The sequence below is a fragment of the Mastigoproctus giganteus genome, chromosome 9 (assembly GCF_048544385.1).
Source record: "Mastigoproctus giganteus isolate SK-2022 chromosome 9, ASM4854438v1, whole genome shotgun sequence".
NCBI classification, from domain to species: domain Eukaryota; kingdom Metazoa; phylum Arthropoda; class Arachnida; order Uropygi; family Thelyphonidae; genus Mastigoproctus; species Mastigoproctus giganteus.
Window position 1 is genome coordinate 154996264 of NC_143583.1, and position 21414 is coordinate 155017677.

A 21414-nucleotide genomic window follows, 5' to 3' on the forward strand; every position below is an offset into this window, starting at 1 on the left:
ACTCTCTCTGGTTGCCTCTCGAACATGCTGCTGCAGAAAACAATCATCCAATAAATCCACAAAAGTCTGACTAGTGTGTGAGTGACCAACCCACAAGTTCCAGTCAATATCTGGGAAGTTAAAATCCCCCATTATAAGACATTCTGATTTACTAGCCCACGCTATTTCCTCTGTACAATTGTACATTGTACTCATTCGAGTCATTAGGCCTATAACACACTCCTATTCTTATTTTTGCTTTCGCAGTGGTTATGTCACACAAACCGACTCAACAGTGCACTGTTCATCTATATCAACTGGGTGCACTTCTTTTGATTTTATGTTTTTCTTAATTAACAGCATAACAGCTCCTCCCTTTCTATCCTGTCTATCCTTTCTGTACACATTGTACTCCCCAAATTCCAACTATGCTTTCCTTATATCTGGGTGACACCACGTCTCTGCTATCCCAACAATATCCGCCTTTGATGTATTGACCAACACTTCAAATTCATAAAATTTATTTACTATACTTCTAGCATTCGTATACATGCACCTATTCTTATTTCTAGTTACCCTAACACATCCCATATATCCACCTATTTCACGATGACTGCATCCGTCCCTTAAACCCTAACACCCCTCGCTCCAGGTTGCTACTTATTCTAATAGAAGTTGTAGCTTTGGAACAACTGCAACGTCGAAAGTCTTGCAGTCGTTCTAGTTTCCGTGTGTAGATAAACCAATTTTTGTCCATATGTGTATAAAACCACTTATATTGCCGGCGGATTTAGGCTGCTTTATAATTTTATTATTATTATTTTTTTTGTGTGTGTGTGTTACATTTCTTCCAGTGGAGCTGACATCACTGCTCCGAAATAAACTTAGCTGTCTGCTTACATTTTCATTCCGTGTGTGTTCGTTGGTTTCGCTCTTTTTCAGCGCAGTAGCTGTGTCATTTGAATCGAAGTAGTGGGAAAAAAGTGTTAAAATGGGAAGCAGTAAGTTTTAATTATTGCTATTATTATTTTAATGATGATTGCTCTTAATTCTGTTTTTTAAAAATTTCTAATACCTTATTCATCCTTATAATAATACTTGCCGGATTAGTTCCGTTTTCTTCAAGATATTTTTCGAATTTGTATCGTAGGAGTATTTAAGGTATACATAATACGCATAATTTGAAATAAGCTGATAGAAAAATGCATTCTGCGATCGCGTATTGCTGAGAAGGCTGTTTTAGGAGCATCAGCAACTAAGGCCATATTGCCCCGTATATACTGTCTGTGTATTCTGTGGTCGATTTTCTGTTACTGGGAGAAAAACCGAGTTTCCTACTGAGACCGACTCACTCAGCCACGTTGTGAAAAAGACTCAAAACATTCCTTCCGTCATTGATGGAACTCGAATTCGGGTCTTTTCCATCCGGCGTGGGGAGGACGGCGATTCTACCAACTGTGCTACCCACGAGAGCAGGAGGCAGTAGCATCCTTCGTGTTTGGGCTTCCTCAGTTGGGTAGATGTCAAGTGCTTGTTGGAAGTAGTAAACTTTTCTCGCTGCCGCGCGACACTTGTAATTACCGACAAAATAACTTCAGTGTCTGGCAAAGTGAAAACGGGTATTCCTTTATCGAGTTGAAGATTTAACCTCGTTTTTATCAATTAGTTAAAACTGGTGTATCATCCCGTGTGTGTGTGTGGGGGGGCATGTACTAGGTCTGTGAGCATATTGCTGACCCCAAATAAAAAGGTGACTTTGTAGGACAAGAGAAGAATGTTCCACCAATACCGAAAATCGTGATGATACATCACTCAATTAAATAACATAGTAATTCTTCCTTGAGAGTGTATATGTGTGTGTGTGTGTGTATATATATATATATATATATATATATATTTTTTTTTTTTTTTTTATGAAACCCCTAAACATGAAAGGTATCAAAACCTATAGTACTTAGTACTGTGGATGGAGAGGATGCCGGAAACTTTGCTCTGGAGATTAAACATGGGTTTCGCCACTTCAAGCCTCCAATAAGCAAAGTGATGGTACTGCACCGGCTGATGAGAGAGTCATCTACCACCTAGTATATTGCCCATATCAAACATTTACACATAGGTGTTTTTGAGGGGGAGTGGAATTCAGCAGGTTAAATTAGTCAATTTTGCCTGGAGAATTATTACCATTATAAATACAATGTGAGAAGGATCAGTGTTTTGTTGTTGTTGTTTTTTTTTTTTTACAGTAATACCCCGACTTACGCGAACTCGGAGTTACGCGGTTTTGATTTTTTCGTTTGGCAGCACTGCCGCCCACTATCTTCAAGGTCGTTTTTCATATGTTATCGATATACGGTGCGACGGCGGAGAATGAGAGCGAAAGATGAACAAAATTCAACTTGACTGTGCATGAGCTGCACACATATACAAGAATTTGTATTCCAACTCTCGTATTTATATGTGTGCGTTCGAATTCGTGCTCAACTTTTGTCGGAAATTACATCGTTTTCACGAGAGAAATGGATCGCGTCGGTCGAGCCGTATACAGTCAGGCCTCGTATAACACGTGTTTACACTACACGAATTCGATCATACACTATTTATAAATACGGTAACGATATCTTATAATATAACACGAAGCGAATTGGCTTATGCACGATTCGCCTTTGTGTTTGCAAGAAATGGCAGTCGAACGCAGAATCACCCCAACCGTACGCAACACGATAGGAATGAAGAGAAAATTCAGAAAATGTATTAATGTTTTTATATCAGTGAAGGGGAAACACATTTCACCATAATAACGTAAAAACCAACACAATTCCAGCTATCGGTATGCAATTAGATCGAGTTTACTACCAATTTATAACAGATTCCACTAGCAGAAACGCAACTGGATTGTTATTGTTTTATGGTAGTAACCCCTAGAAATGTGAGGTGTTAATAGTGTATCTCTGCCTTTATGGTGTTGTTTATTCAGTTGCTACCTGCGCGCAGCTTTGTTTATGCGTATCAAGCGTGCCTTCTCGTTTTGTAATTGTGCTTTATTCCCTAAAAATGAGTAAAATACTTAAAAGGTGTGAAAAGGAAGCGTACTGGTTAAGACACTGAAGATTCAGAGAGAAAAAGAAAAGCAATTATTGATAAACAGAGGCGGACTGGGTCAAAAATTCTTACCCGGGAAAATTTGTAGTATCCTCATACTATGGTTTATGGCCAAAATCACACCGGCCTCCGGGGTTTCCCCGGTAAGGCTTATGGCCAGTCCGCCTCTGTCGATAGAGAAAAAATGTGAAATTGTGAAACGCTTTGAGCGAAATGAAAGACCATTTCGCTCAAAGCGAGTATGTGATATTGCACGTGCTACAGGCCTAAATGAAGCAACGGCGAAAAGCACATGACAACTGCAAACTTGACAGGTTGAAAATTGAAAAGGGCTCAATTGTAAAGGGCTTAAAAATTTTAGAAAACATAGACTCCAACGAAGAACGCGTTATAGCTACAAAGCAAGAAATAAAAAAATTATTAGCTTGCTACGAAGAAATTCTGCGTGAAAAAAAGAAGGCGCTGTGTTGTCAGACGAATTTGTTAGATTTTATGAAGCCATCGACATCGAAATAACTTTTTTTACGTAAGTCATTTATTTTTTAATACATATTTTGTATTAATATGTATAAAGAACTGCAATTTTATTAATATTTTTCTTCTAAACTAGTTTTTTGTTAGTCCTTGGTCCCAATTAAACAAAATTTATATGCAAAGTTGTACCCCGACTTACGCGAATTCGACTTAAGCGATTTTCGTCGGACCCACCTATCGCGTAACTTCGGGGTATTACTGTATTTTAGTTCTGTTTGCCCTTTCCCTATCCAATGGAATAGCAGAAAATCTAGTAACCTTTCTCATAAAATCGAGCAGAAAAAAAAAATTACATTTATACCTTTTAAACAGAACATACTATATTTTATCATAACAGTTGCTTGACGTCAAGCATTTTTTTTTTTTTTTTTTAGGTGTTTTGTTTTCTATGATATTTATGAAACTGTTCAGGGAGACACAAAGCTAGATATACCAATGTGCACTGGTACAAATGCTCCAGTGGCTTCAAGGCAGAGGTCTGGAACTGCAATTACTCTAGGCAGGACACCCTGTGAACTTATTTTTAGGACCTCTAAAATATCCACCAGGGTCTGGATTTAAATAGTCTGTATTGGGGAGAACATCTAAATACTGGGTCCATGGGATTTCTCATTACACCACTGCCCCCTCCCTTAATGAAAGTATCTGGGGGCATAAAGTACTCTGCAAAACTTTAGGTTTTTTATTAATAAAAAAAAAAAAAACACAAAAGGTGTTAGAATCTATAGTACTTAATACTATGCATGGGTTGGAGGGTGAAAAAATAAAAGATACTTGTAGACTTGAATTTCTGTAGATTGTGATTTTCAGGAAATATGTTTGAAGGTAGGTTGTTTCCCCCAAAAAAGAATGAAGTGGAAGGAATAAATGAAGAAGAAAAAAGTTGGTTCTGTAAGTTTGAAGTTGTGCTGTAAAAGGATGGTGACTGGTTGCAGCATGTGTTTGGAAGAGAGAGAGAGAGAGTGGCAATTATAGAAGCCAGTTCAGAAGAACAGTGCCCATGGAAGTATCCATAAAAAAGGCATGAAGCAGAAATTGGAAGGTACCTCCATAACCCATGGTAGGTTGGATTTGAGATTTGTACAGCTCGAGTAGCTGTTTAGAAGAAAAGTAACTGAGTGAAAGAAAAATCCCAGTTTTTTGGATGCAGAGGAAGCAATATTAGTGATATGATTAGGCCAAGAGAGATTAGAAGTGGGGGTAATCCCTATTAGAAATATGTTATCTTTTCTAGAAATCTGAGTGTCATCAAAGGTAATCATAGGAATAGAAGAATTGTTTGTTTTTTTTTTGCGAGATATAAGACAGAACTGAGTTTTAGAAAGATTGTAATTAAATTAAGTAATTTATCTTTACTCCATTGGAGAATTACCTGGAGATCGGCATTTAAGGAATTAGTAGGTGATATTCGAAAAGTTGAAACAGTTTTTGCAGGACAAGGTTCCTCAAACTGGAAGGTGAAATGCAATGTATTATCATCAGCAAAACTATGGATTGGGTTTTCAGTCAATGGAAGGTCATTAATATGTAAGAGGAAAAGAGTAGGATAAAGAACTGAACCTTTGGGAACACTAGCATTAGTAGAGAAGTTGGAAGATAGCTGTCATCACCCACAATGAGTGGTCAGAGAGAAAGACAGATACCCAATTACAGAGAATAGTCAGTTCTAAATAAGTTTCCATCAGGTGGAAGTTTATTTAAAAGATCTGCCAAACATGCTCAAAGCCCTGAAAATGTTTGAGTTTCATCAAAATTTGTCCCTAGACGAATAATATAAGCCAGTATATCACCAGTGGATCAACACCGTGTGAAAAAGCGACACAAAACAGAAGTAAGCTCAGGAGCACAGGTTTTGTAAATAAGTGAAGAAATACTGTGAGGACCTGGAGCTTTCTTGGCATCAAAATTCTTTTGATGGAACACCACGGGAGGCATTGAGTGGAGTGTACTGGGAATGGTAGGAGGTGGCTTTTCCAAGATCATCAATACAAGAGTTAGAAGAGAAAGAAGGTGTAAGCAGGTCAGCTTTATCTTTAGCTGAGTTGGGAGTACAGATTGGCAAATGTTGTGGCCAGTAGATTTGGTTGGAGACCAGAATTCTCAACTACTGTTTGGACAAGAAGCAAGTTTTCTACTCCTAGCCTGTTCAAAATCAAATTGAAACTGATTAATAACTGCTTTGCAATTGTTGCGAGCTTTGTTGTAGGCAAACTGGAATCTGGAGAACCCAATGAAATGTTCCCTTACACAATCTGAAGAAACATTGACATCAGAAGATTTAAAACAGTAATCCAACCCAGGAAAAGAATAGAAACTCGTTGGTCATCTAATTTTGCATTCTTGTAATGCCAAACAACACTGGGCTGAGAATGGCCATGAGAGAAAGGCTCCATTAGAGAAGCAGCTGCAACAAAATTTTGATCTGAGGTGTTCGGAGGACCACTCGCCAAAGTCAAATTTCAAAGAAAGGAAGTCAAAGAGTTCCAAGTGATTAGTGGAGTTGGGAGAACAATATTGGCAATAGATGAATTTTACAGAATGGGGAAGAGAAATTTTAAGCCAGAGAAGGTTGAAAAGAGGAGATTCCAAATTAGAAATGCAAAAGTCTTTTATAAAGTCATATTTGGTACATCTGGTTTAAGATTGAAAATCAATCCCTTTGAATAGAGATAATAAAAACTGTTGGGTAAACCATTGTATTGAAAATTTTGGAAAAAAACAAGAAATTTATGCATCCTGAAAAGAAACTTTCAGGACAATGGGTCAAAACATTGAAAATTGTATCATCTGGTTATCCTATCCCTTATTCAAATTTAAAACTTGAGACCTCATTTGTTGCCATCCACCTTAATTTTCATCATCACTCCTAGCTAAGGATTTTTGTACTATAAACCACAGAGATGAAGTCCCAAGTATTCTTGCCCCTAGTGCTTTCCCTAACATACTGATAAGATATCAATCAGCTAGTTTATTTAAGTTTTGTCCCATGTGGAGAGTTCCCCATTCTTCCATAAGAGGACAAACATACTTATTTTCCCTTTTCAGTCTTGTGGTCTGTTACCCAACATTACACATCCACACTGTCAGCGTGGATTAGGTCTAAATCCAGGAATGTCCTTATTGTGTGCACAGACTACTTTTAACAAGTAACACAATCCTGTTTCTCCTGCCTCTTCTTCCTGAATATACATTGTACATGTCATTAGGAAACTTATTTTCCCCTATTTCTGGGTGACACCAGGTTTCAGCATTAGTTGTCCCCATCTCACTCATTTTATTAGTAACTAAGTATTTTTGTATTGTTTACTACCCAAATTCCTTCTAGTTCTTGTCATAATTTTACCTTCCCATTCATTTGAAATATCACTATCCTCCACAAATAAATAATAAATAAATTCTGTTTATTAGCTCTGATAATTACAAGCTTGTCCCAGGACAACTAATGGAACAGTTATAAGTGCTTACATTATATGAGAAGAAATGTTTGGAATAAAGTACAACTCATAAGAAAACAAATAAATTAATGATACATGAAATGGCTAATACATAATATTGCTGATGCAATCAATGTAGTTTCTGAGCACATAAAACTGGATTATGGTATGTGGAGCCAATTGATGTTGAATCAGGCAACAAGATCATTATTTGTTCATTGCTGTAGCATTATGGCCTTTTGGAAGTAGTGATTCTGGTGGATCTTCTTCAGCTCTAGAATTGTAGATTTGAATTTGAGATTTTCATAGAGCAATGTACATTGTTGATTACCTGGAAGAGTTTTCACAGTGCGGTTGAAGGTTTGCGAGGCAGCAGAGTCTGGCGTGGCAAGGTTTGTCAGCAGAACACTAGGCTTAGTGCTATCACGTTTTGGTGCATTATAGCCTTAGTTGCTAATGAGCCAATAAAACTCAACAACTAACCAACCAAGCTACCATGTGGAACAAAGCAATTAGGCCTAGAGGTTTGAGGATGCTCATTCCTTTATATTTCAAGACAGTACTTACATAATTTCGCTATCGACTTACAAGTATTCAAGTATTTGTGTTTGTTAGGCGGGATCCAGGGTTTCCCCTATACACCGCAGTGTACTCTAAAAGCATATCGCTGAGCCGGCAGAAAAAAAAAAAAAAAAAAAACTTTTCAAGGAAAGAACAACTAATAAAATGTTTGAACCCGTTACTGTGTGTAAGTGTGTGTTCTGTTGTATGTTGTGTGCCGGCTCCTGGCATTTCGCAGTCTGGGGGCAGAAGCAATTTCCTTCTACCCCCAGACTCCCGTCCCTAGCCACGTGGAGGTAGCCAGGAACTACTATACTTCATACTGATGCAAAACATCAAGAATAAATGGGAAGGACTTAGTAGGAAAATAGTTAGAAGAAAGAAACGGAAGAAATAGGTTAGAAAAGGAAACAGAAGAGGAAAAAAGAATTTCCTCAACACTAGTGGCAAATAATTAAAAACATTTCAACAAATATTGCTTTAAAACTCTTACTATTACAAAATACAGTATTATTTATATTTTGTTATATAAAATCTTCCAATTGAAAGCAAAAATAAGTAAGTATATTCAACTACAGTTAAGTTAAATTTGATTCAATAACACCAATTAACTTATTACAACAAAATTCAGCAACTATTGGAACAACACTTAAGTAAATAATTACATTTACCATTTAACTTAATGAATCAACCACCAGCCCGAATGGGGCTGAAATTTACAAAATCTCAATTTCTGAGAAGAGATATACATATATACAAAACTAGAAAACAAACACAGAACAGACTCAGAAACCCAAAAACAAAACCAGGTAATAACTGTAAGTTACAATATAATACAAAAGTTCTAGAAGAGTTAAAACTTTGTTACATATTTACATTTAACTACGAGCTAAGACATCTCATTTACAACAGAAGTACAAGAAGAAAGACTCCACCCCAACCAGGGCAAAACAAAAACTGTGCATTATTATACCTAAAACACAAGAGTTAGATTCCTAATGGTGTCGATGTTATCTAAGAACTATGTGACATTAAGATTTTCCGACGTTTGAAAACCTTATCCGCAAAAGTTGAAAAAGCCCCAAACAATTCCAAAGAGGAAACCAAAAGAGGAAACTCAGAAACATCAAACACGTTTGTTATTAATTGAAAAGGAAGCCGTAAATCAACATATAAAGGACAGTCTAATATTATGTGTGGAACTGTTTCCAATTCACCACACAAACAGTTTGGAGAGTTAGCAAGACCGAAATGAAAAAGCTTAAAATTAATGCTACCGTGCCCAGAAAGAAGAAAGGTGAGATATAGACCTGGCGTAAACCAGGGAAAGTTATCCCTAGTAAAAATTTCTACTGTAGGTTTAAAACTATAAGTTACTCTTCCTTTTGTATTAAGATTCCAATCCTGTTGCCAGGAATCTTTAAAGAGTGCTGTCAACCTTTTACATTCCTCCTTATAGGTAAGATCCAAATTGTTAGAATACTGGTTCAATTGGACAAGAATACCTCGACTTTTATGGAACATAAGAAAATTTTGAATAACCTCATATTGAATTGGTAATTTCCCAGTTAAAACTAACAGGGCTGGGGTAGAAATGGTTCTGCAAGCACGTGATGTTGCTAAAAGGAAAAAACGTTGCGCTTGTATAAGATACTTTGCAACCATAGTTGTAGTACATTTACGGCCCCAAGCACCAGCAGCATAGACAATAATCGGGATAAAGATGCATCTGTAATATGTTCGAAGCACACTGGATTTTAAACCAGAAGTACATCTTGCTATATGAAGTATTTTGCCAGTGAGGATTTTAATTTTCTTTAGCAAGTATTTCGCATGCTGGACGAAATTGAGCTTATTATCCAGCATGACTCCTAAATATTTGAAAGAAGTTACAAGGCTAATAGAATTATCATTAAGTTTTACGGTTGGTGGTCTGTTAACAGCTAGCCGCCCCTTCAACAGCATCTGCTTTGTCTTTGAGACTGAGACCTCGAGCTTATGCAGTTGGCACCAGCAGTCAAGATCAAGGAGTGCCTCATTGGCACGTTCCTCCAATTCCAACCTGGAATTACCAAGGATGAGAACGACCAAATCATCGGCGTAAGCAACTTTATGTGTATATGGTAGATTTTGAGTGAGCCACCCATCCAGAACAACGGACCAACAAATTGGTCCCAGAACAGAGCCCTGGGGGCAGCCACGAGTAACCTGTCTCTTTACAACTTCAAAGCCAGAGGAGACAACAATGTTACGGTTTGAGAAATAACTTGATATTAACCTGTATAAAGGAATGGAAACCTCGGCCTCCCGAAACCTCGCGAGGACACTTTGCCACCATAAGGTGTCAAAGGCCCCCTTGAAGTCTACAAAGAGACCAAGGACATATTTGCTATTAGAGGCAGCTGTCAAATCAAGGGTGGCATTAATGGCATCCACCGTTGAGTACCCTTTCCGAAAGCCAAATTGATTACGTGCCGAAAGAGAATGATTGTTATAATAAATCTGAAAACGAAGTGAGATTAATTTTTCTAGTACTTTGCTTAAAGCAGGAAGTAAAGCAATAGGCCTATATGAAGTAACCATATTTGCCGGTTTGTCTTGATGTTTTAATAATATTTTCAAATTTGCTACCTTCCAAGAATCAGGAAAACAACCACCAGCCAAACAAGAATTCAATAAGTCGGAGCCATCAGGGCTGCGCACTTCCATACATTTAACCATTTCAGCATATAATTTAACTATTAACATCAAGTGCATAGCCATGTGAAAATTAAAAAAAATTAACACGATGGGACACAGCACACAAAAAAAAGGTAGCCATAATAAATTAATCTCATCTAGCACAAAGATAGTGATGTTCCATAATGCCCTAAAGTGGCTTATGGCCTTAAAGAAGGGAAGGTGTGTGCAAATGTTAATTTGTTCCATGTCATCAATAAAATGTATATCTGCATTTTTCCTCCCCTCCCCTGACTAGCAGTTTAATTAAATCCTTAAGTTCCATTCAGTGACACCAGCAAATATTGCTTGCATAGGTGTTCAAATGTATTCTATCTCTACAAGAAAGGTTTCTTCTGATTATTAGAGCAGGCCTTGCTGATGTAAATTTCCCCTCCTTAATAAATGCCTTGTAGAGTCAAGTCTTGAGTTAAACGGTTTTCAGCGTATAATTATTCCTTTTGTGCCTGGCACAATTGCAGACACTATATATCTCAATCTAATTTGAAGCATTTTTTTCACCATGCTCCTATATTTATTCACCAGTTCATGCACAGTTAATATCTTTAGTTTCCAGATCAAAATAAAACACTGGTGACCTTACTTTTCAATTTTCTCATGTCTTCCCCAGTGCCTAATCTTGAAGAATTGATTTCTCAAACTGATGCTATATGCTTGCTTTCTTGCATCACATGCCTCTAATACTACTATTCCATACCATCAGTTCCCCATTTGAAAAATAGTTTCCATTTACTGTATTTGTAATGAGATGCTCCTACCCTCAGGGTTATCTACTCAGAATTGCCAGACACCACCTGCTGGAAGGCAGTTATTTATCGCAGTAATTAATTAAACAAAAATTAATTAATTAAAAAAAAAGTAAAGTTTCTTTTGATATGGGATTCTTCCCCCCCCACACACACACACAAAGATTTACAACTACCCTGACACATTTGTGAAATCAGAGTATATGGATAGTATAGATTTCTTCCCCTGACCCCTACCTGGAACAAAAATTGTACAGAACAAAGTACAAATTATTTTGGCAGCTTTATTTTAAGCTGTCCCATTTTACAAGATTCAGGTGTAATGTAAAATTTTGGCACATGAGAACAAGCATTGGGGGAGATGTATGCTGTGTGAGCAATTAAGTAATGCTTGGAATCTTTCCAATAGATTCTTAGATTAGATATGAGGAGGAGGAAGAGCTTCTGCCAATTTTTATCTGGGTCAGTTGTCTCACTGTTTCTTCTCTTGTTTCTTTCCCTTTAAATCCCTATATAATAGAATGGAACTTATATTGCATTTTGAAATCAATTTGAATTTACAAAAAATAAAATAAAAAATAATCTTGACTAGTTATAAGTATACCAGTGCTCTTGAAATATCAAAAAAAAAAAAAAAAAAAAAAAAGTATTTTTGTTAGTGCACCACATATAGGTAAATTATTCATTCATACTGTGATTGTTATTAGTGACATGTGATAATCTTGTCTTTTATATAAATGCCAGACTTAACTTTTTTACATGTTACATTTTACAAAACAGTCCAATACCAGGATATCTCATTTTTAAATAAATGCCAGACTAACATTTTTTACATCTTACTTTGTACAAGAGCAGTGCAATACCAGAATAACTTGTGAAGGCAGTTTGTTCTGCTGGGAGCATTAAGGCCATTGCATTAACTATGCAGTTTAAATTCCTGCTGGCTGCAAAAAGCAAGAAAATCCACCAAACTTAACATTTCAGTAAGATCGAAACGCTTTCAGTTTTACAATTTTTAAGCAATAAATGATTATTTTTAATTTAAATATTTTAATTTAAAGATATTTTTCAAAAATTAATTTGTATTAAACAGTATTTTCAAAAATTGTTGTATAGGACAGACTTTCTTGTGTTCTTGGCTTGGCTACTTTGTTTGTTTACCTATTCACAATTAAGTTTGAGGTGCTGGTGAAGACATCAAAGGCTGATTTGGTTGAAATATCAGAGACACTAGTCTGTAATCAAGTCACAAAGGAGGTAAGGCAGGCGAAGGCAGATTACGAGAAATCTTTGGCAAAGGATGCTAAGAAAAACAGCAAGCATTTCTTTACTTATATAAACTCTAAAAGGAACGGGATGAATCAGATTGGTCCACTTGATATCGATGGTTTGACTGTTCATGATCCTGCTCAGAGAGCAAACAAACTGAATGAGTATTTTGCATCTACATTCACGCATGAGGAGTTATTAAGGATTGAAAATGCCAGAAGATTATCAAATTGTAGTAGGGTGCTTAATGATTTTGCAATAACTGAGAGCAAAGTGCAGGAGAAATTGCTGAAGTTAAACATAAGAAAGGCACCTGGGGTGGATGGGATCTATCCAGTTATATTAAAGGAGGTGGCAAAGAAACTAAGAAAACCCTTAGCCATAATTATGAGATCATCCTTGGACTCAGGGGAGGTCCCCATGGACTGGAGATGTGCAAATGTATCCCCAATTCACAAAGGGGATCAAAGGGTGACATGAGTAATTACAGACCAGTTAGTTTAACTTCTGTTCTGGGTAAAATAATGGTGTCACTGGTTAAAGATGCATCACAGGATCATCTAGACAAGACTGCAGCAGTAAATCAGACACAGCATGAGTTTCTTAAGGGAAAGTCTTCTCTGGCAAATTTGATTGGATATTATGATGTGATTACAAAGGAACTGGATGCAAAAAATAATTTTGATATCATATACTTGGATTTCAGGAAAGCTTTTGACACTGTTGTGCATGGAAGACTATTGTACGAATTGGAGCAGAATGGTATTAAGAGTAAGTTGCTACAATGGATAAAAGGATGCTCTTTGTGGGTGCTGCTCTTTGTGGACTAATGTTATTAGTGGAGTCCCACAGGGTTCGGTGCTGGGTCCACTGTTGTTTTGTATATTTATCAATGATTAGCATTAGTAGAGGCATTTGATGCAAGAAAGCAAGCTTATGCAGCATCAGCCAAAAAAAAAAAAAAAAAAAACCACTCCCATTTTACCCCTCTGTTCGTTCCAAATACCTGTCCAGCTCAGCATCAAATTTATTTAGGCTGTCAACTTCCACAACAAAGGATGGAAGTCTGTTCCACCAACCAACCACCCGCTGGCTAAAGGCAAATTTACGCACGTCTATCCTACATCTGTCTTTCCTCAATTTGAATTTATACCCTCTCAGGTGATTATTCTGAGTGAAAGGAAGAATCCCATCAGCATTGAGCATGCTCAAACCATTCAAGGCTTTATACACCTCTATCAGATCACCTCGCTGGTGCCTAGTCTCCAGACACTGTAATTTGCTAAACTTAAGCCTTTCTTCGTAAGAGCACCCCTTTGTTCCATTCACTAATCTTGTTGCCCTTCTTTGTACTCGTTCCAGCAGCTCTACATCCTTCTTGAAATGAGGCCTCCAGACCTGTATACAGTACTCTAGGTGTGGCCTGACCATTGTCTTATACAAGGGAATAATCACCTCCTTATCCCTGCTAGAAAAATTCCTATATATCAGTGACAATACACCATGAGCTACTCTTACAGCCCGTCTGCAATGCTCAGAGAACTTCATATCTGCCTGCATAACCACCCCCAGGTCCCTTTCATTCTCTACCGCTGTCAGTGTAGTACCACAGAGTTGATAACGTTGCTCTGGGGTTGCTGTTTCCCATGTGTAGTACTTTACATTTGTCAATGTTAAACTTCATTTGCCACCTCTCAGCCCATCTGCTCAACCTTTCCAGATCCTGTTGCAGCAGCATAGTGTCAGTAGTGTCCTTGACAACCCTGCCTACCTTTGCATCGTCTGCAAACTTCAACATTAAGCGTGATGTACCATCATCAACATCATTTATAAATACAGAAAACAATAATGGACCCAACACTGAGCCCTGAGGGACTCCACTAATAACATTAGTCCACGACGAGCAGTGTCCATTGATTACCACTCTCTGTCTTCTCCCCCTCAGCCACCCCTTTATCCACAGCAGCAATTTGCCTCCAATGTCACATTGCTCCAACTATGTGCAGCAGTCGTCCATTTGCAACAGTATCAAAAGCCTTTCTAAGATCCAAGTATATAATATCAAAGTTATTCCCTGTATCCAGTTCCTTTGTGACTGCATCATAGTATCCAATCAAATTGGTCAGGCAAGACTTCCCCTTAACAAAACCATGCTGTGTCCGAGCTATAACTGAAGTCTTGTCTAAATGATCCTGCAGTGCTTCTTTAACTAGTGCCTCCATTAATTTTCCTGGAACAGAAGTTAAACTCACAGGTCTATAATTACTTGTGTCAGCCTTTGATCCTCCTTTGTGAATTGGGGTCACATTTGCACATCTCCAGTCTGTGGGTACCTCCCCCGAATCCAAGGAAAAGCTCTCATAATTATGGCTAAGGGTTTGCTTACTTCCTCTGCTGCCTCCTTTAATATAACTGGATAGATCCCATCCACCCCGGGTGCCTTTCTTGTGTTGTATCTTCAACAATTTCTCCTCCACTTTACTCTCAGTTATTACAAGATTCTCTAGCTTACTGCTAGAGTTGAATACACCTCTGGCATTCCCCTCGCTAAATAACTCCTCATGTGTGAATGTCGATGCAAAATATTCATTTAGTTTGTTAGCTACCTGAGCAGGATCATCAACAGTTGACTCATCGATATCAAGTGGACCAATCTGATTCATCCCCTTCCTTCTAGAGTTTACATAAGTAAAGAACTCTTTGCTGTTTTTCTTTGCATCCCTTGCCAAAGATTTCTCATAATCTGCCTTCGCCTGCCTAACCTCCTTGGTAACTTGGTTGCATATCAACTTGTATCTATCATAGGCTTCTGTGTCATGTGTTAATTTGTATGTATCCCATGCATGTTTCTTCTCTGCCATATGCCTCATTAGTTCATCTGACATCCATTTAAGCCTAAACCTTGAACAATATTTCTTAGTTGGTATGTAAAGCCTAGTAGCTTCCAAGATAAGTTCTTTGAATGCTTCCCATTTTGCATTTGCTGTTGGTAACATCATCAGTTGGTCCCACTGTATAGAATTTAAATACTGTCTCAGTCCATCATAGTTGCCTTTACGAAAGCAATAACCCTTCCCTTTACCCCTAATGGTAGTTACCTCTGAGTAAATCCCACTTCAGCACACTGTGATCACTGCCACCTAGTGGTTCATTTACCTGCAGATTCTTAATGCATGAAGAATCACTGCTGATAATCAAATCAAGAGTATTCCTCCCTCTAGTTGCCTCCCGAACATGCTGGTGTAGAAAACAATCATCCAATAAATCCACAAAAGCCTTGCTAGTGTGTGTGAGTGACCAGCCCCCAAATTCCAGTCAGTATCTGGGAAATTAAAATCTCCCATTATAAAACTCTCTGATTTACTTGCCCACTCTATTTCCCTGTACAGTTTCTTATTATACTCATCAGAGTCATTAGGCCTATAGCACACTCCTACTCTCAATTTTGATCTCCCAATGCTTATGTCACACCAAACTGACTCGACACTGCACTGTCCAGCGATGTCCACTGGCTTCACTTCCTTGGATTTTATGTATTTCTTAACTAATAGCATAACACCTCCTCCCTTCCTATCCAGTCTATCCTTTCTGTAGACGTTGTACTCCCCAAATTCCAGTTCTGCATTCCTTATATCTGTATGAAACCATGTCTCTGATATCCCAACAATATCTGCCTTTGATGTTTTGAGCAGTACCTCAAATTCATCAAATTTATTTACTAAACTCCTAGCATTGGTGTACACGCAAGTATACATGCACCTATTTCTATTCTTAGCTACCCTAACCCATGTGTTTACTTGTACTGCAATGACTCCCAGCAGTCTCTGAAATATCCTGCATCTTGTTTTTCAGGCTTCTGCTTATTCCAATAGAAGCAGTGCAAGAATCTCTTTCACCTCTGCCAGTGGCTACTGTTAATCTATTCGTCTTTGTCTCCCCCCAAGCTAGCAGCTTTCCGACCCACCTAACACTGCCTCGATAGCATCAGCAAATATTCTTGCACCCTTTCTATTTAAGTGTATCCCATCCCTGTAGAAGCAATCTCTCCTGTTAACAAGTACAGTCCAGGCTGAAAAAATTCTACCCCTTGAGCCTTGCACAATCTTTCCAGGGCCAAATTGATCGACAAGGATCTCATCATATACTCCCTCCTATCGTGTCTGGCCAGAATTGCAGACACTTTCAAATTCAACCCTATTTCACGGCTTTTTTTCAACAGTGACCTGTACTTGTTAAGCAATTCTGCCGGTCTCCTACTCTTGATATCATTAGTGCCAACGTGTACAACTATATCACCTTTTGTGCCCTTAAAAGATGATATCTGCTCTACAACGTCATCAACCTTTGCCCCTGGCAGACATACCCTGGTCCTGTTCCACCTATCCTTTTTACAAAGCATATTCCCCGTTTCCCTGACAATAGAGTCACCAACAACTACTAGTTCCTTTTGGGACCTGCGCATTCTGCCTTGGGGGTTGCCGCTGTGTTGCGCGACGACCAAGTGCAAGCTCTGGCGTTGATGTGGGCAGCTGAGATCTTGATGGGCTCCTCAAATTAGTTTCTTCGAGGACATCCACCCTGTCCTTCAAGCTCTCATATAGGCCCATAAGAACGCTGAGTTGTTGCCTGATTTCGATACACTCCTTGCATCGTGCACACACAAAGACATCCCCCATGGCAATATCATGTCCCGTACCTGAATGCTCCACAAACATCATGCAAGCTGTGCATTTTAGAAGGCTGTGATTCAGAAGGCAACTGCCCCCCTCAGTTCTTCTCTGAGCCAAAGCACTTCCATTAGCTTGAGCCTTTTGTTTTGCTGCTCTGGTGTGAGTCACGATTTCTTTTAATTTAAATAAAATTTCAATTTCAGTTTATAATCCTAACTTATCTCCCAACACAGTTATAACGGGATATATATTTTTTAGTGTCAAGTATTAATTATCTCAGAGTTCCCTTTATATAACTTCCGTATCAGTTATGTATTAATTATGTTACGTTTGTAATCTAAGTCGGTATATGTATTTAGTTAAAAGTACAATTTAAATGCCAACGAAGTTCAACAAGTTTAATAGATTTTACCGATCACTGAAAATATTATAACCTATACTATACTAACGCTATCTAGGTTCGGTATATAACGATCGTATGACAAAGACAAAGGCGGAAAGTTACGAACGGTAAATCTATGGACACCTAAGTATTAATTAAATTTCAAATCTCGCTGTCTCAATTCAGAATAAACTAACGATCCTTACTAGGTCTATAATCTATTTACAAAAATAATTTGATGTAAAAAATATTCAATAAGCGGCTAAATATGGCTAAAAAAACTTCTCGTTCAGCGGAGTTGCGACTTGTAACACGTGGATACCCTTACTAATACTTTTATGCAATTGCAAGGCCGAGTAAAGAATAAATACTCCAAATTAATCAGAAAATCACAAAATAATGCTGTACTACTAAATTTAAATCAAAAGTTTTAGAAAAACAATAATTTCAAATCAATAAATAAGAAAAATCCACTTAGCGGCTTTGAACATGTCTGGCCCCTACTAGCCTCATCAGCAGACTCCCAATTTGATGAAAGTATATTAGGCTTAGTGTCGAAGTTTGCAGATGATACAAAGGTTGGCAGGGTTGTTAATGACAGTAACGGTAGTGTGCTACTACAACAGGATCTAGAAAATTTGGGAAGATTGGCTGAGAAGTGGCAACTGAAGTTTCACATTGACAAATACAAAGTACTGCATATGGGTAGAAGTAACCCCAGAGAAACGTACCAACTGTGTGGTACTACATTTAATGTGGTAGAAAATGAAAGAAGACCTGAGAGTGATTGTGCAGTGAGATATGAAGTTTTTTGAGCAATGCAGACAGGCTACCAAAGCAGTTCATGGAATTTTGCTAGCAAGGAAAAGGAGGTGATTCTCCCTCTGTATAAGGCAATGGTCAGGCCATGCCTTGAGTACTGCGTACAGGTCTGCAGGCCTCATTTTAGAAAGGATGTAGATTTGTTTGAGCATGTATAGAGAACGGCAACAAGATTGGTGAGGGGAAAGAAGGGATCCTCTTACCAAGAGAGGCTTAAGTTCTGCAAATTGCAGTGGCTGGAGACTAGGCACCTGCGAGGTGATCTGATTTAGGTGTGTAAGGCCTTGAATGGGTTGATCAAGCTCAATGCTGATGGGATTAAAATTAGCATTAGCATTAGTAGAGGCATATGATGCAAGAAAGCAAGCTTATGCAGTATCAGCCAAAAAAAAAAAAGCGCTCCCATTTCACCTCTCCGTTCGTTCCAAATACATGTCCAGCTCAGCCTTAAATTTATTTAGGCTATCAACTTCCACAACAATGAATGGAAGTCTGTTTCACCAGCCAACTACCCATTGGCTAAAGACAAACTTCCGCACACCTATCCTACATCTGACTTTCCTCAATTTGAATTTATGCCTTCTCAGGTGATTATTCTGAACGAGAGGAAGAATCCCATCAGCATTGAGCATGCTCAAACCATTCAAAGCATTATACACCTCAATCAGATCACCTCGCAGGTGCCTAGTCTCAAGATACCGTGATTTGCAAAACTTAAGCCTTTCTTCATAAGAGCACCCCTTTGTCCCATTCACCAATCTAGTTGCCCTTCTCTGTACTCGTTCCAGCAGCTCTACATCCTTCTTAAAATGAGGCCTCCAGACCTGTATACAGTACTCAAGGTGTGGCCTGACCATTGTCTTATACAAGGGGATAATCACCTCCTTATACCTGCTAGAAAAATTTCTGTATATCATTGACAAGACATCATGAGCTACTCTTGTAGACTGTCTGCAATTCTCAGAAAACTTCATATCTGCCTGCACAATTACCCCCAGGTCCTTTTCTTTCTCTACCACTGTCGGGGTAGTACCACAGAGTTGATACGTTACTCTGGGGTTACAGCTTCCCATATGTAGTACTTTTCATTTGTCAATGTTAAACTTCATTTGCCACCTCTCAGACCATCTGCTCAACTTTTCTAGATCCTTTTGCAGCAGCATACTGTCATTAGTGTCCTTAACAACCCTGCCAACCTTTGTGTCGTCTGCAAACTTGGCCATTAAGCTTGACATACCATCATCAGTATCATTTATAAATACAGAAAATAACAACGGACCCAACACTGAACCCTGAGAGACTCCACTAATAACATTAGTCCACAATGAGCAGTGTCCATTGATTACCACTCTGTCTTCTCCCACTTGACCATCCCTTTATCCATAGCAGCAAGTTGCCTCCAATGCCACACTGCTCCAATTTTTTCAGCAGTCGTCCATGCGCAACAGTATCAAAAGCCTTTCTAAGATCCAAATGTATGATGTCAAAGTGCCGACCGGGCTAGCCAGGTGGGTCAAGTGCCTGCCTGGCAACCCAAAGATCGTGGGTTCAAATCCCGCCTCGGGCTTGGATCAAAGTACTGCAAAAACCTTGGGAGGTGCATTATGGCCATAGAAGCCGCTGTGCCAACAACTGCCAAAAAAAAAAAAAAGATATCAAAGTTATTCCCTGCATCCAGTTCCTTTGTGACAACATATAGTATCCAATTAAAATAGGTCAGGCAATACTTTCCATCTAACAAAACCATGCTGTGTCCGAGCTATAAATGAAGTCTTGTCTAGATGATCCTGCAGTGTTTCTTTAACCAGTGCCTCCATTAATTTTCCTGGAACAGAAGTTAAATATACAGGTCTATAATTACTTGTGTCAGCCTTTGATCCTCCTTTGTGAATTGGGGTCATATTTGCACATCTCCAGTCTATGGGTACCTCCCCTGAGTCCAAGGAAGCTCTCATAATTATGGCTAAGGGTTTGCTTACTTCCTCTGCTGCCTCCTTTAATATAACTGGATAGATCCCATCTGCCCCAGGTGCCTTTTTTATCTTTATTTTCAACAATTTCTCCTCCACTTTCCTCTCTGTTATTACAAAATCATCTAGCTCACTGCCAGGGTTTCATTCTCCTCCCTGAATAACTCCTCATGCGTGAATGTAGATGCAAAATACTCATTTAGTTTGTTAGCCACCTGAGCAGGATCATCAACAATTGTACCATCAATATCCAGTGCACCAATCTGATTCATCCCTTTTCTTCTAGAGCTTACATGGGTAAAGAACTCTTTGCTGTTTTTCTTTGCATCCTTTGCCAAAGATTTCTTACAATCTGCCTCTGCCTGCCTAATCTCCTTTGTGACTTGTTACAGACCAAAATATATCTATCATAGGCTTCTGTGTCGTGTGTTAATTTGTATGTATCCCATGCATTTTTATTCTCTGCCATATGTCTCATTAGTTCATCTGATTCTTTCTCTTGCCCAGATTACTCACCTGTTTAGTAAAGAGGAACCAGTTGACCTCTAAGGACTCCTGAATATGGAATCAGGAATATGGCATTCACCTCATCTTGAGGTGGTTTCTTCCTTGTCTCCTCTTTGTCTAGCAAGATTTAACTGGAGAAGCGTATATATGTAAATACCTTGAACAGATTTTTTTCACTATTTATCCCCATTAGAATGAACCATAGTGTTCTGAAATGTTTGTAATATTCTAATGTACAATTATTAGTATCTAAACCTGAGGAAGTGCTGTTTGTTTCGTTTTGCATTGGGGAGTATGTGTTTTCTAAATAAGTTTGCTTCTCATCAAACTTTCTTGGTTCTGGGTGTTGAAGGATGACATTTGTCACACATTGTTTCAATACATTGTTCACACATCGTTTCAATTCATGTTAAAAACACTGAAGCCATACTGATGTCAGTAACATCAATTGCCATTTATATCTAATGTAGCTGTCCTGAGGATTGTCTTCTCAGAATTTCCAGACAGCAACTGACATCCTTAGTCACGTTAGCAAAACGGTTTTGCTAATGACATTAAGGATATATTAAGAGTTTGTGGAAACTAAGTTTGGAAAGTTATGTCAGTGGCATGGGACAAAATTACTCATGCATGTACTCACTCACTGTGGTTCTTCATGAAAAATAAAACTTTATAACTACAGTGGATGCATCACACTTGTCA

The 21414-nt window shown here is 38.4% G+C and overlaps 1 protein-coding gene across 1 annotated transcript in view; it reads left to right on the forward strand.

The window, feature by feature from the left end:
• Positions 1–880: 880 nt before the first annotated feature.
• Positions 881–21414, forward strand: part of Gyg (glycogenin 1) — a 153231-nt gene continuing 132697 nt past the window's right edge. The window contains exon 1 of the mRNA XM_090381883.1: positions 881–980. Coding sequence (XP_090238009.1) covers positions 971–980 — 10 coding nt within the window. The 5' untranslated portion in view covers positions 881–970. The remainder of the gene's footprint in view (positions 981–21414) is intronic.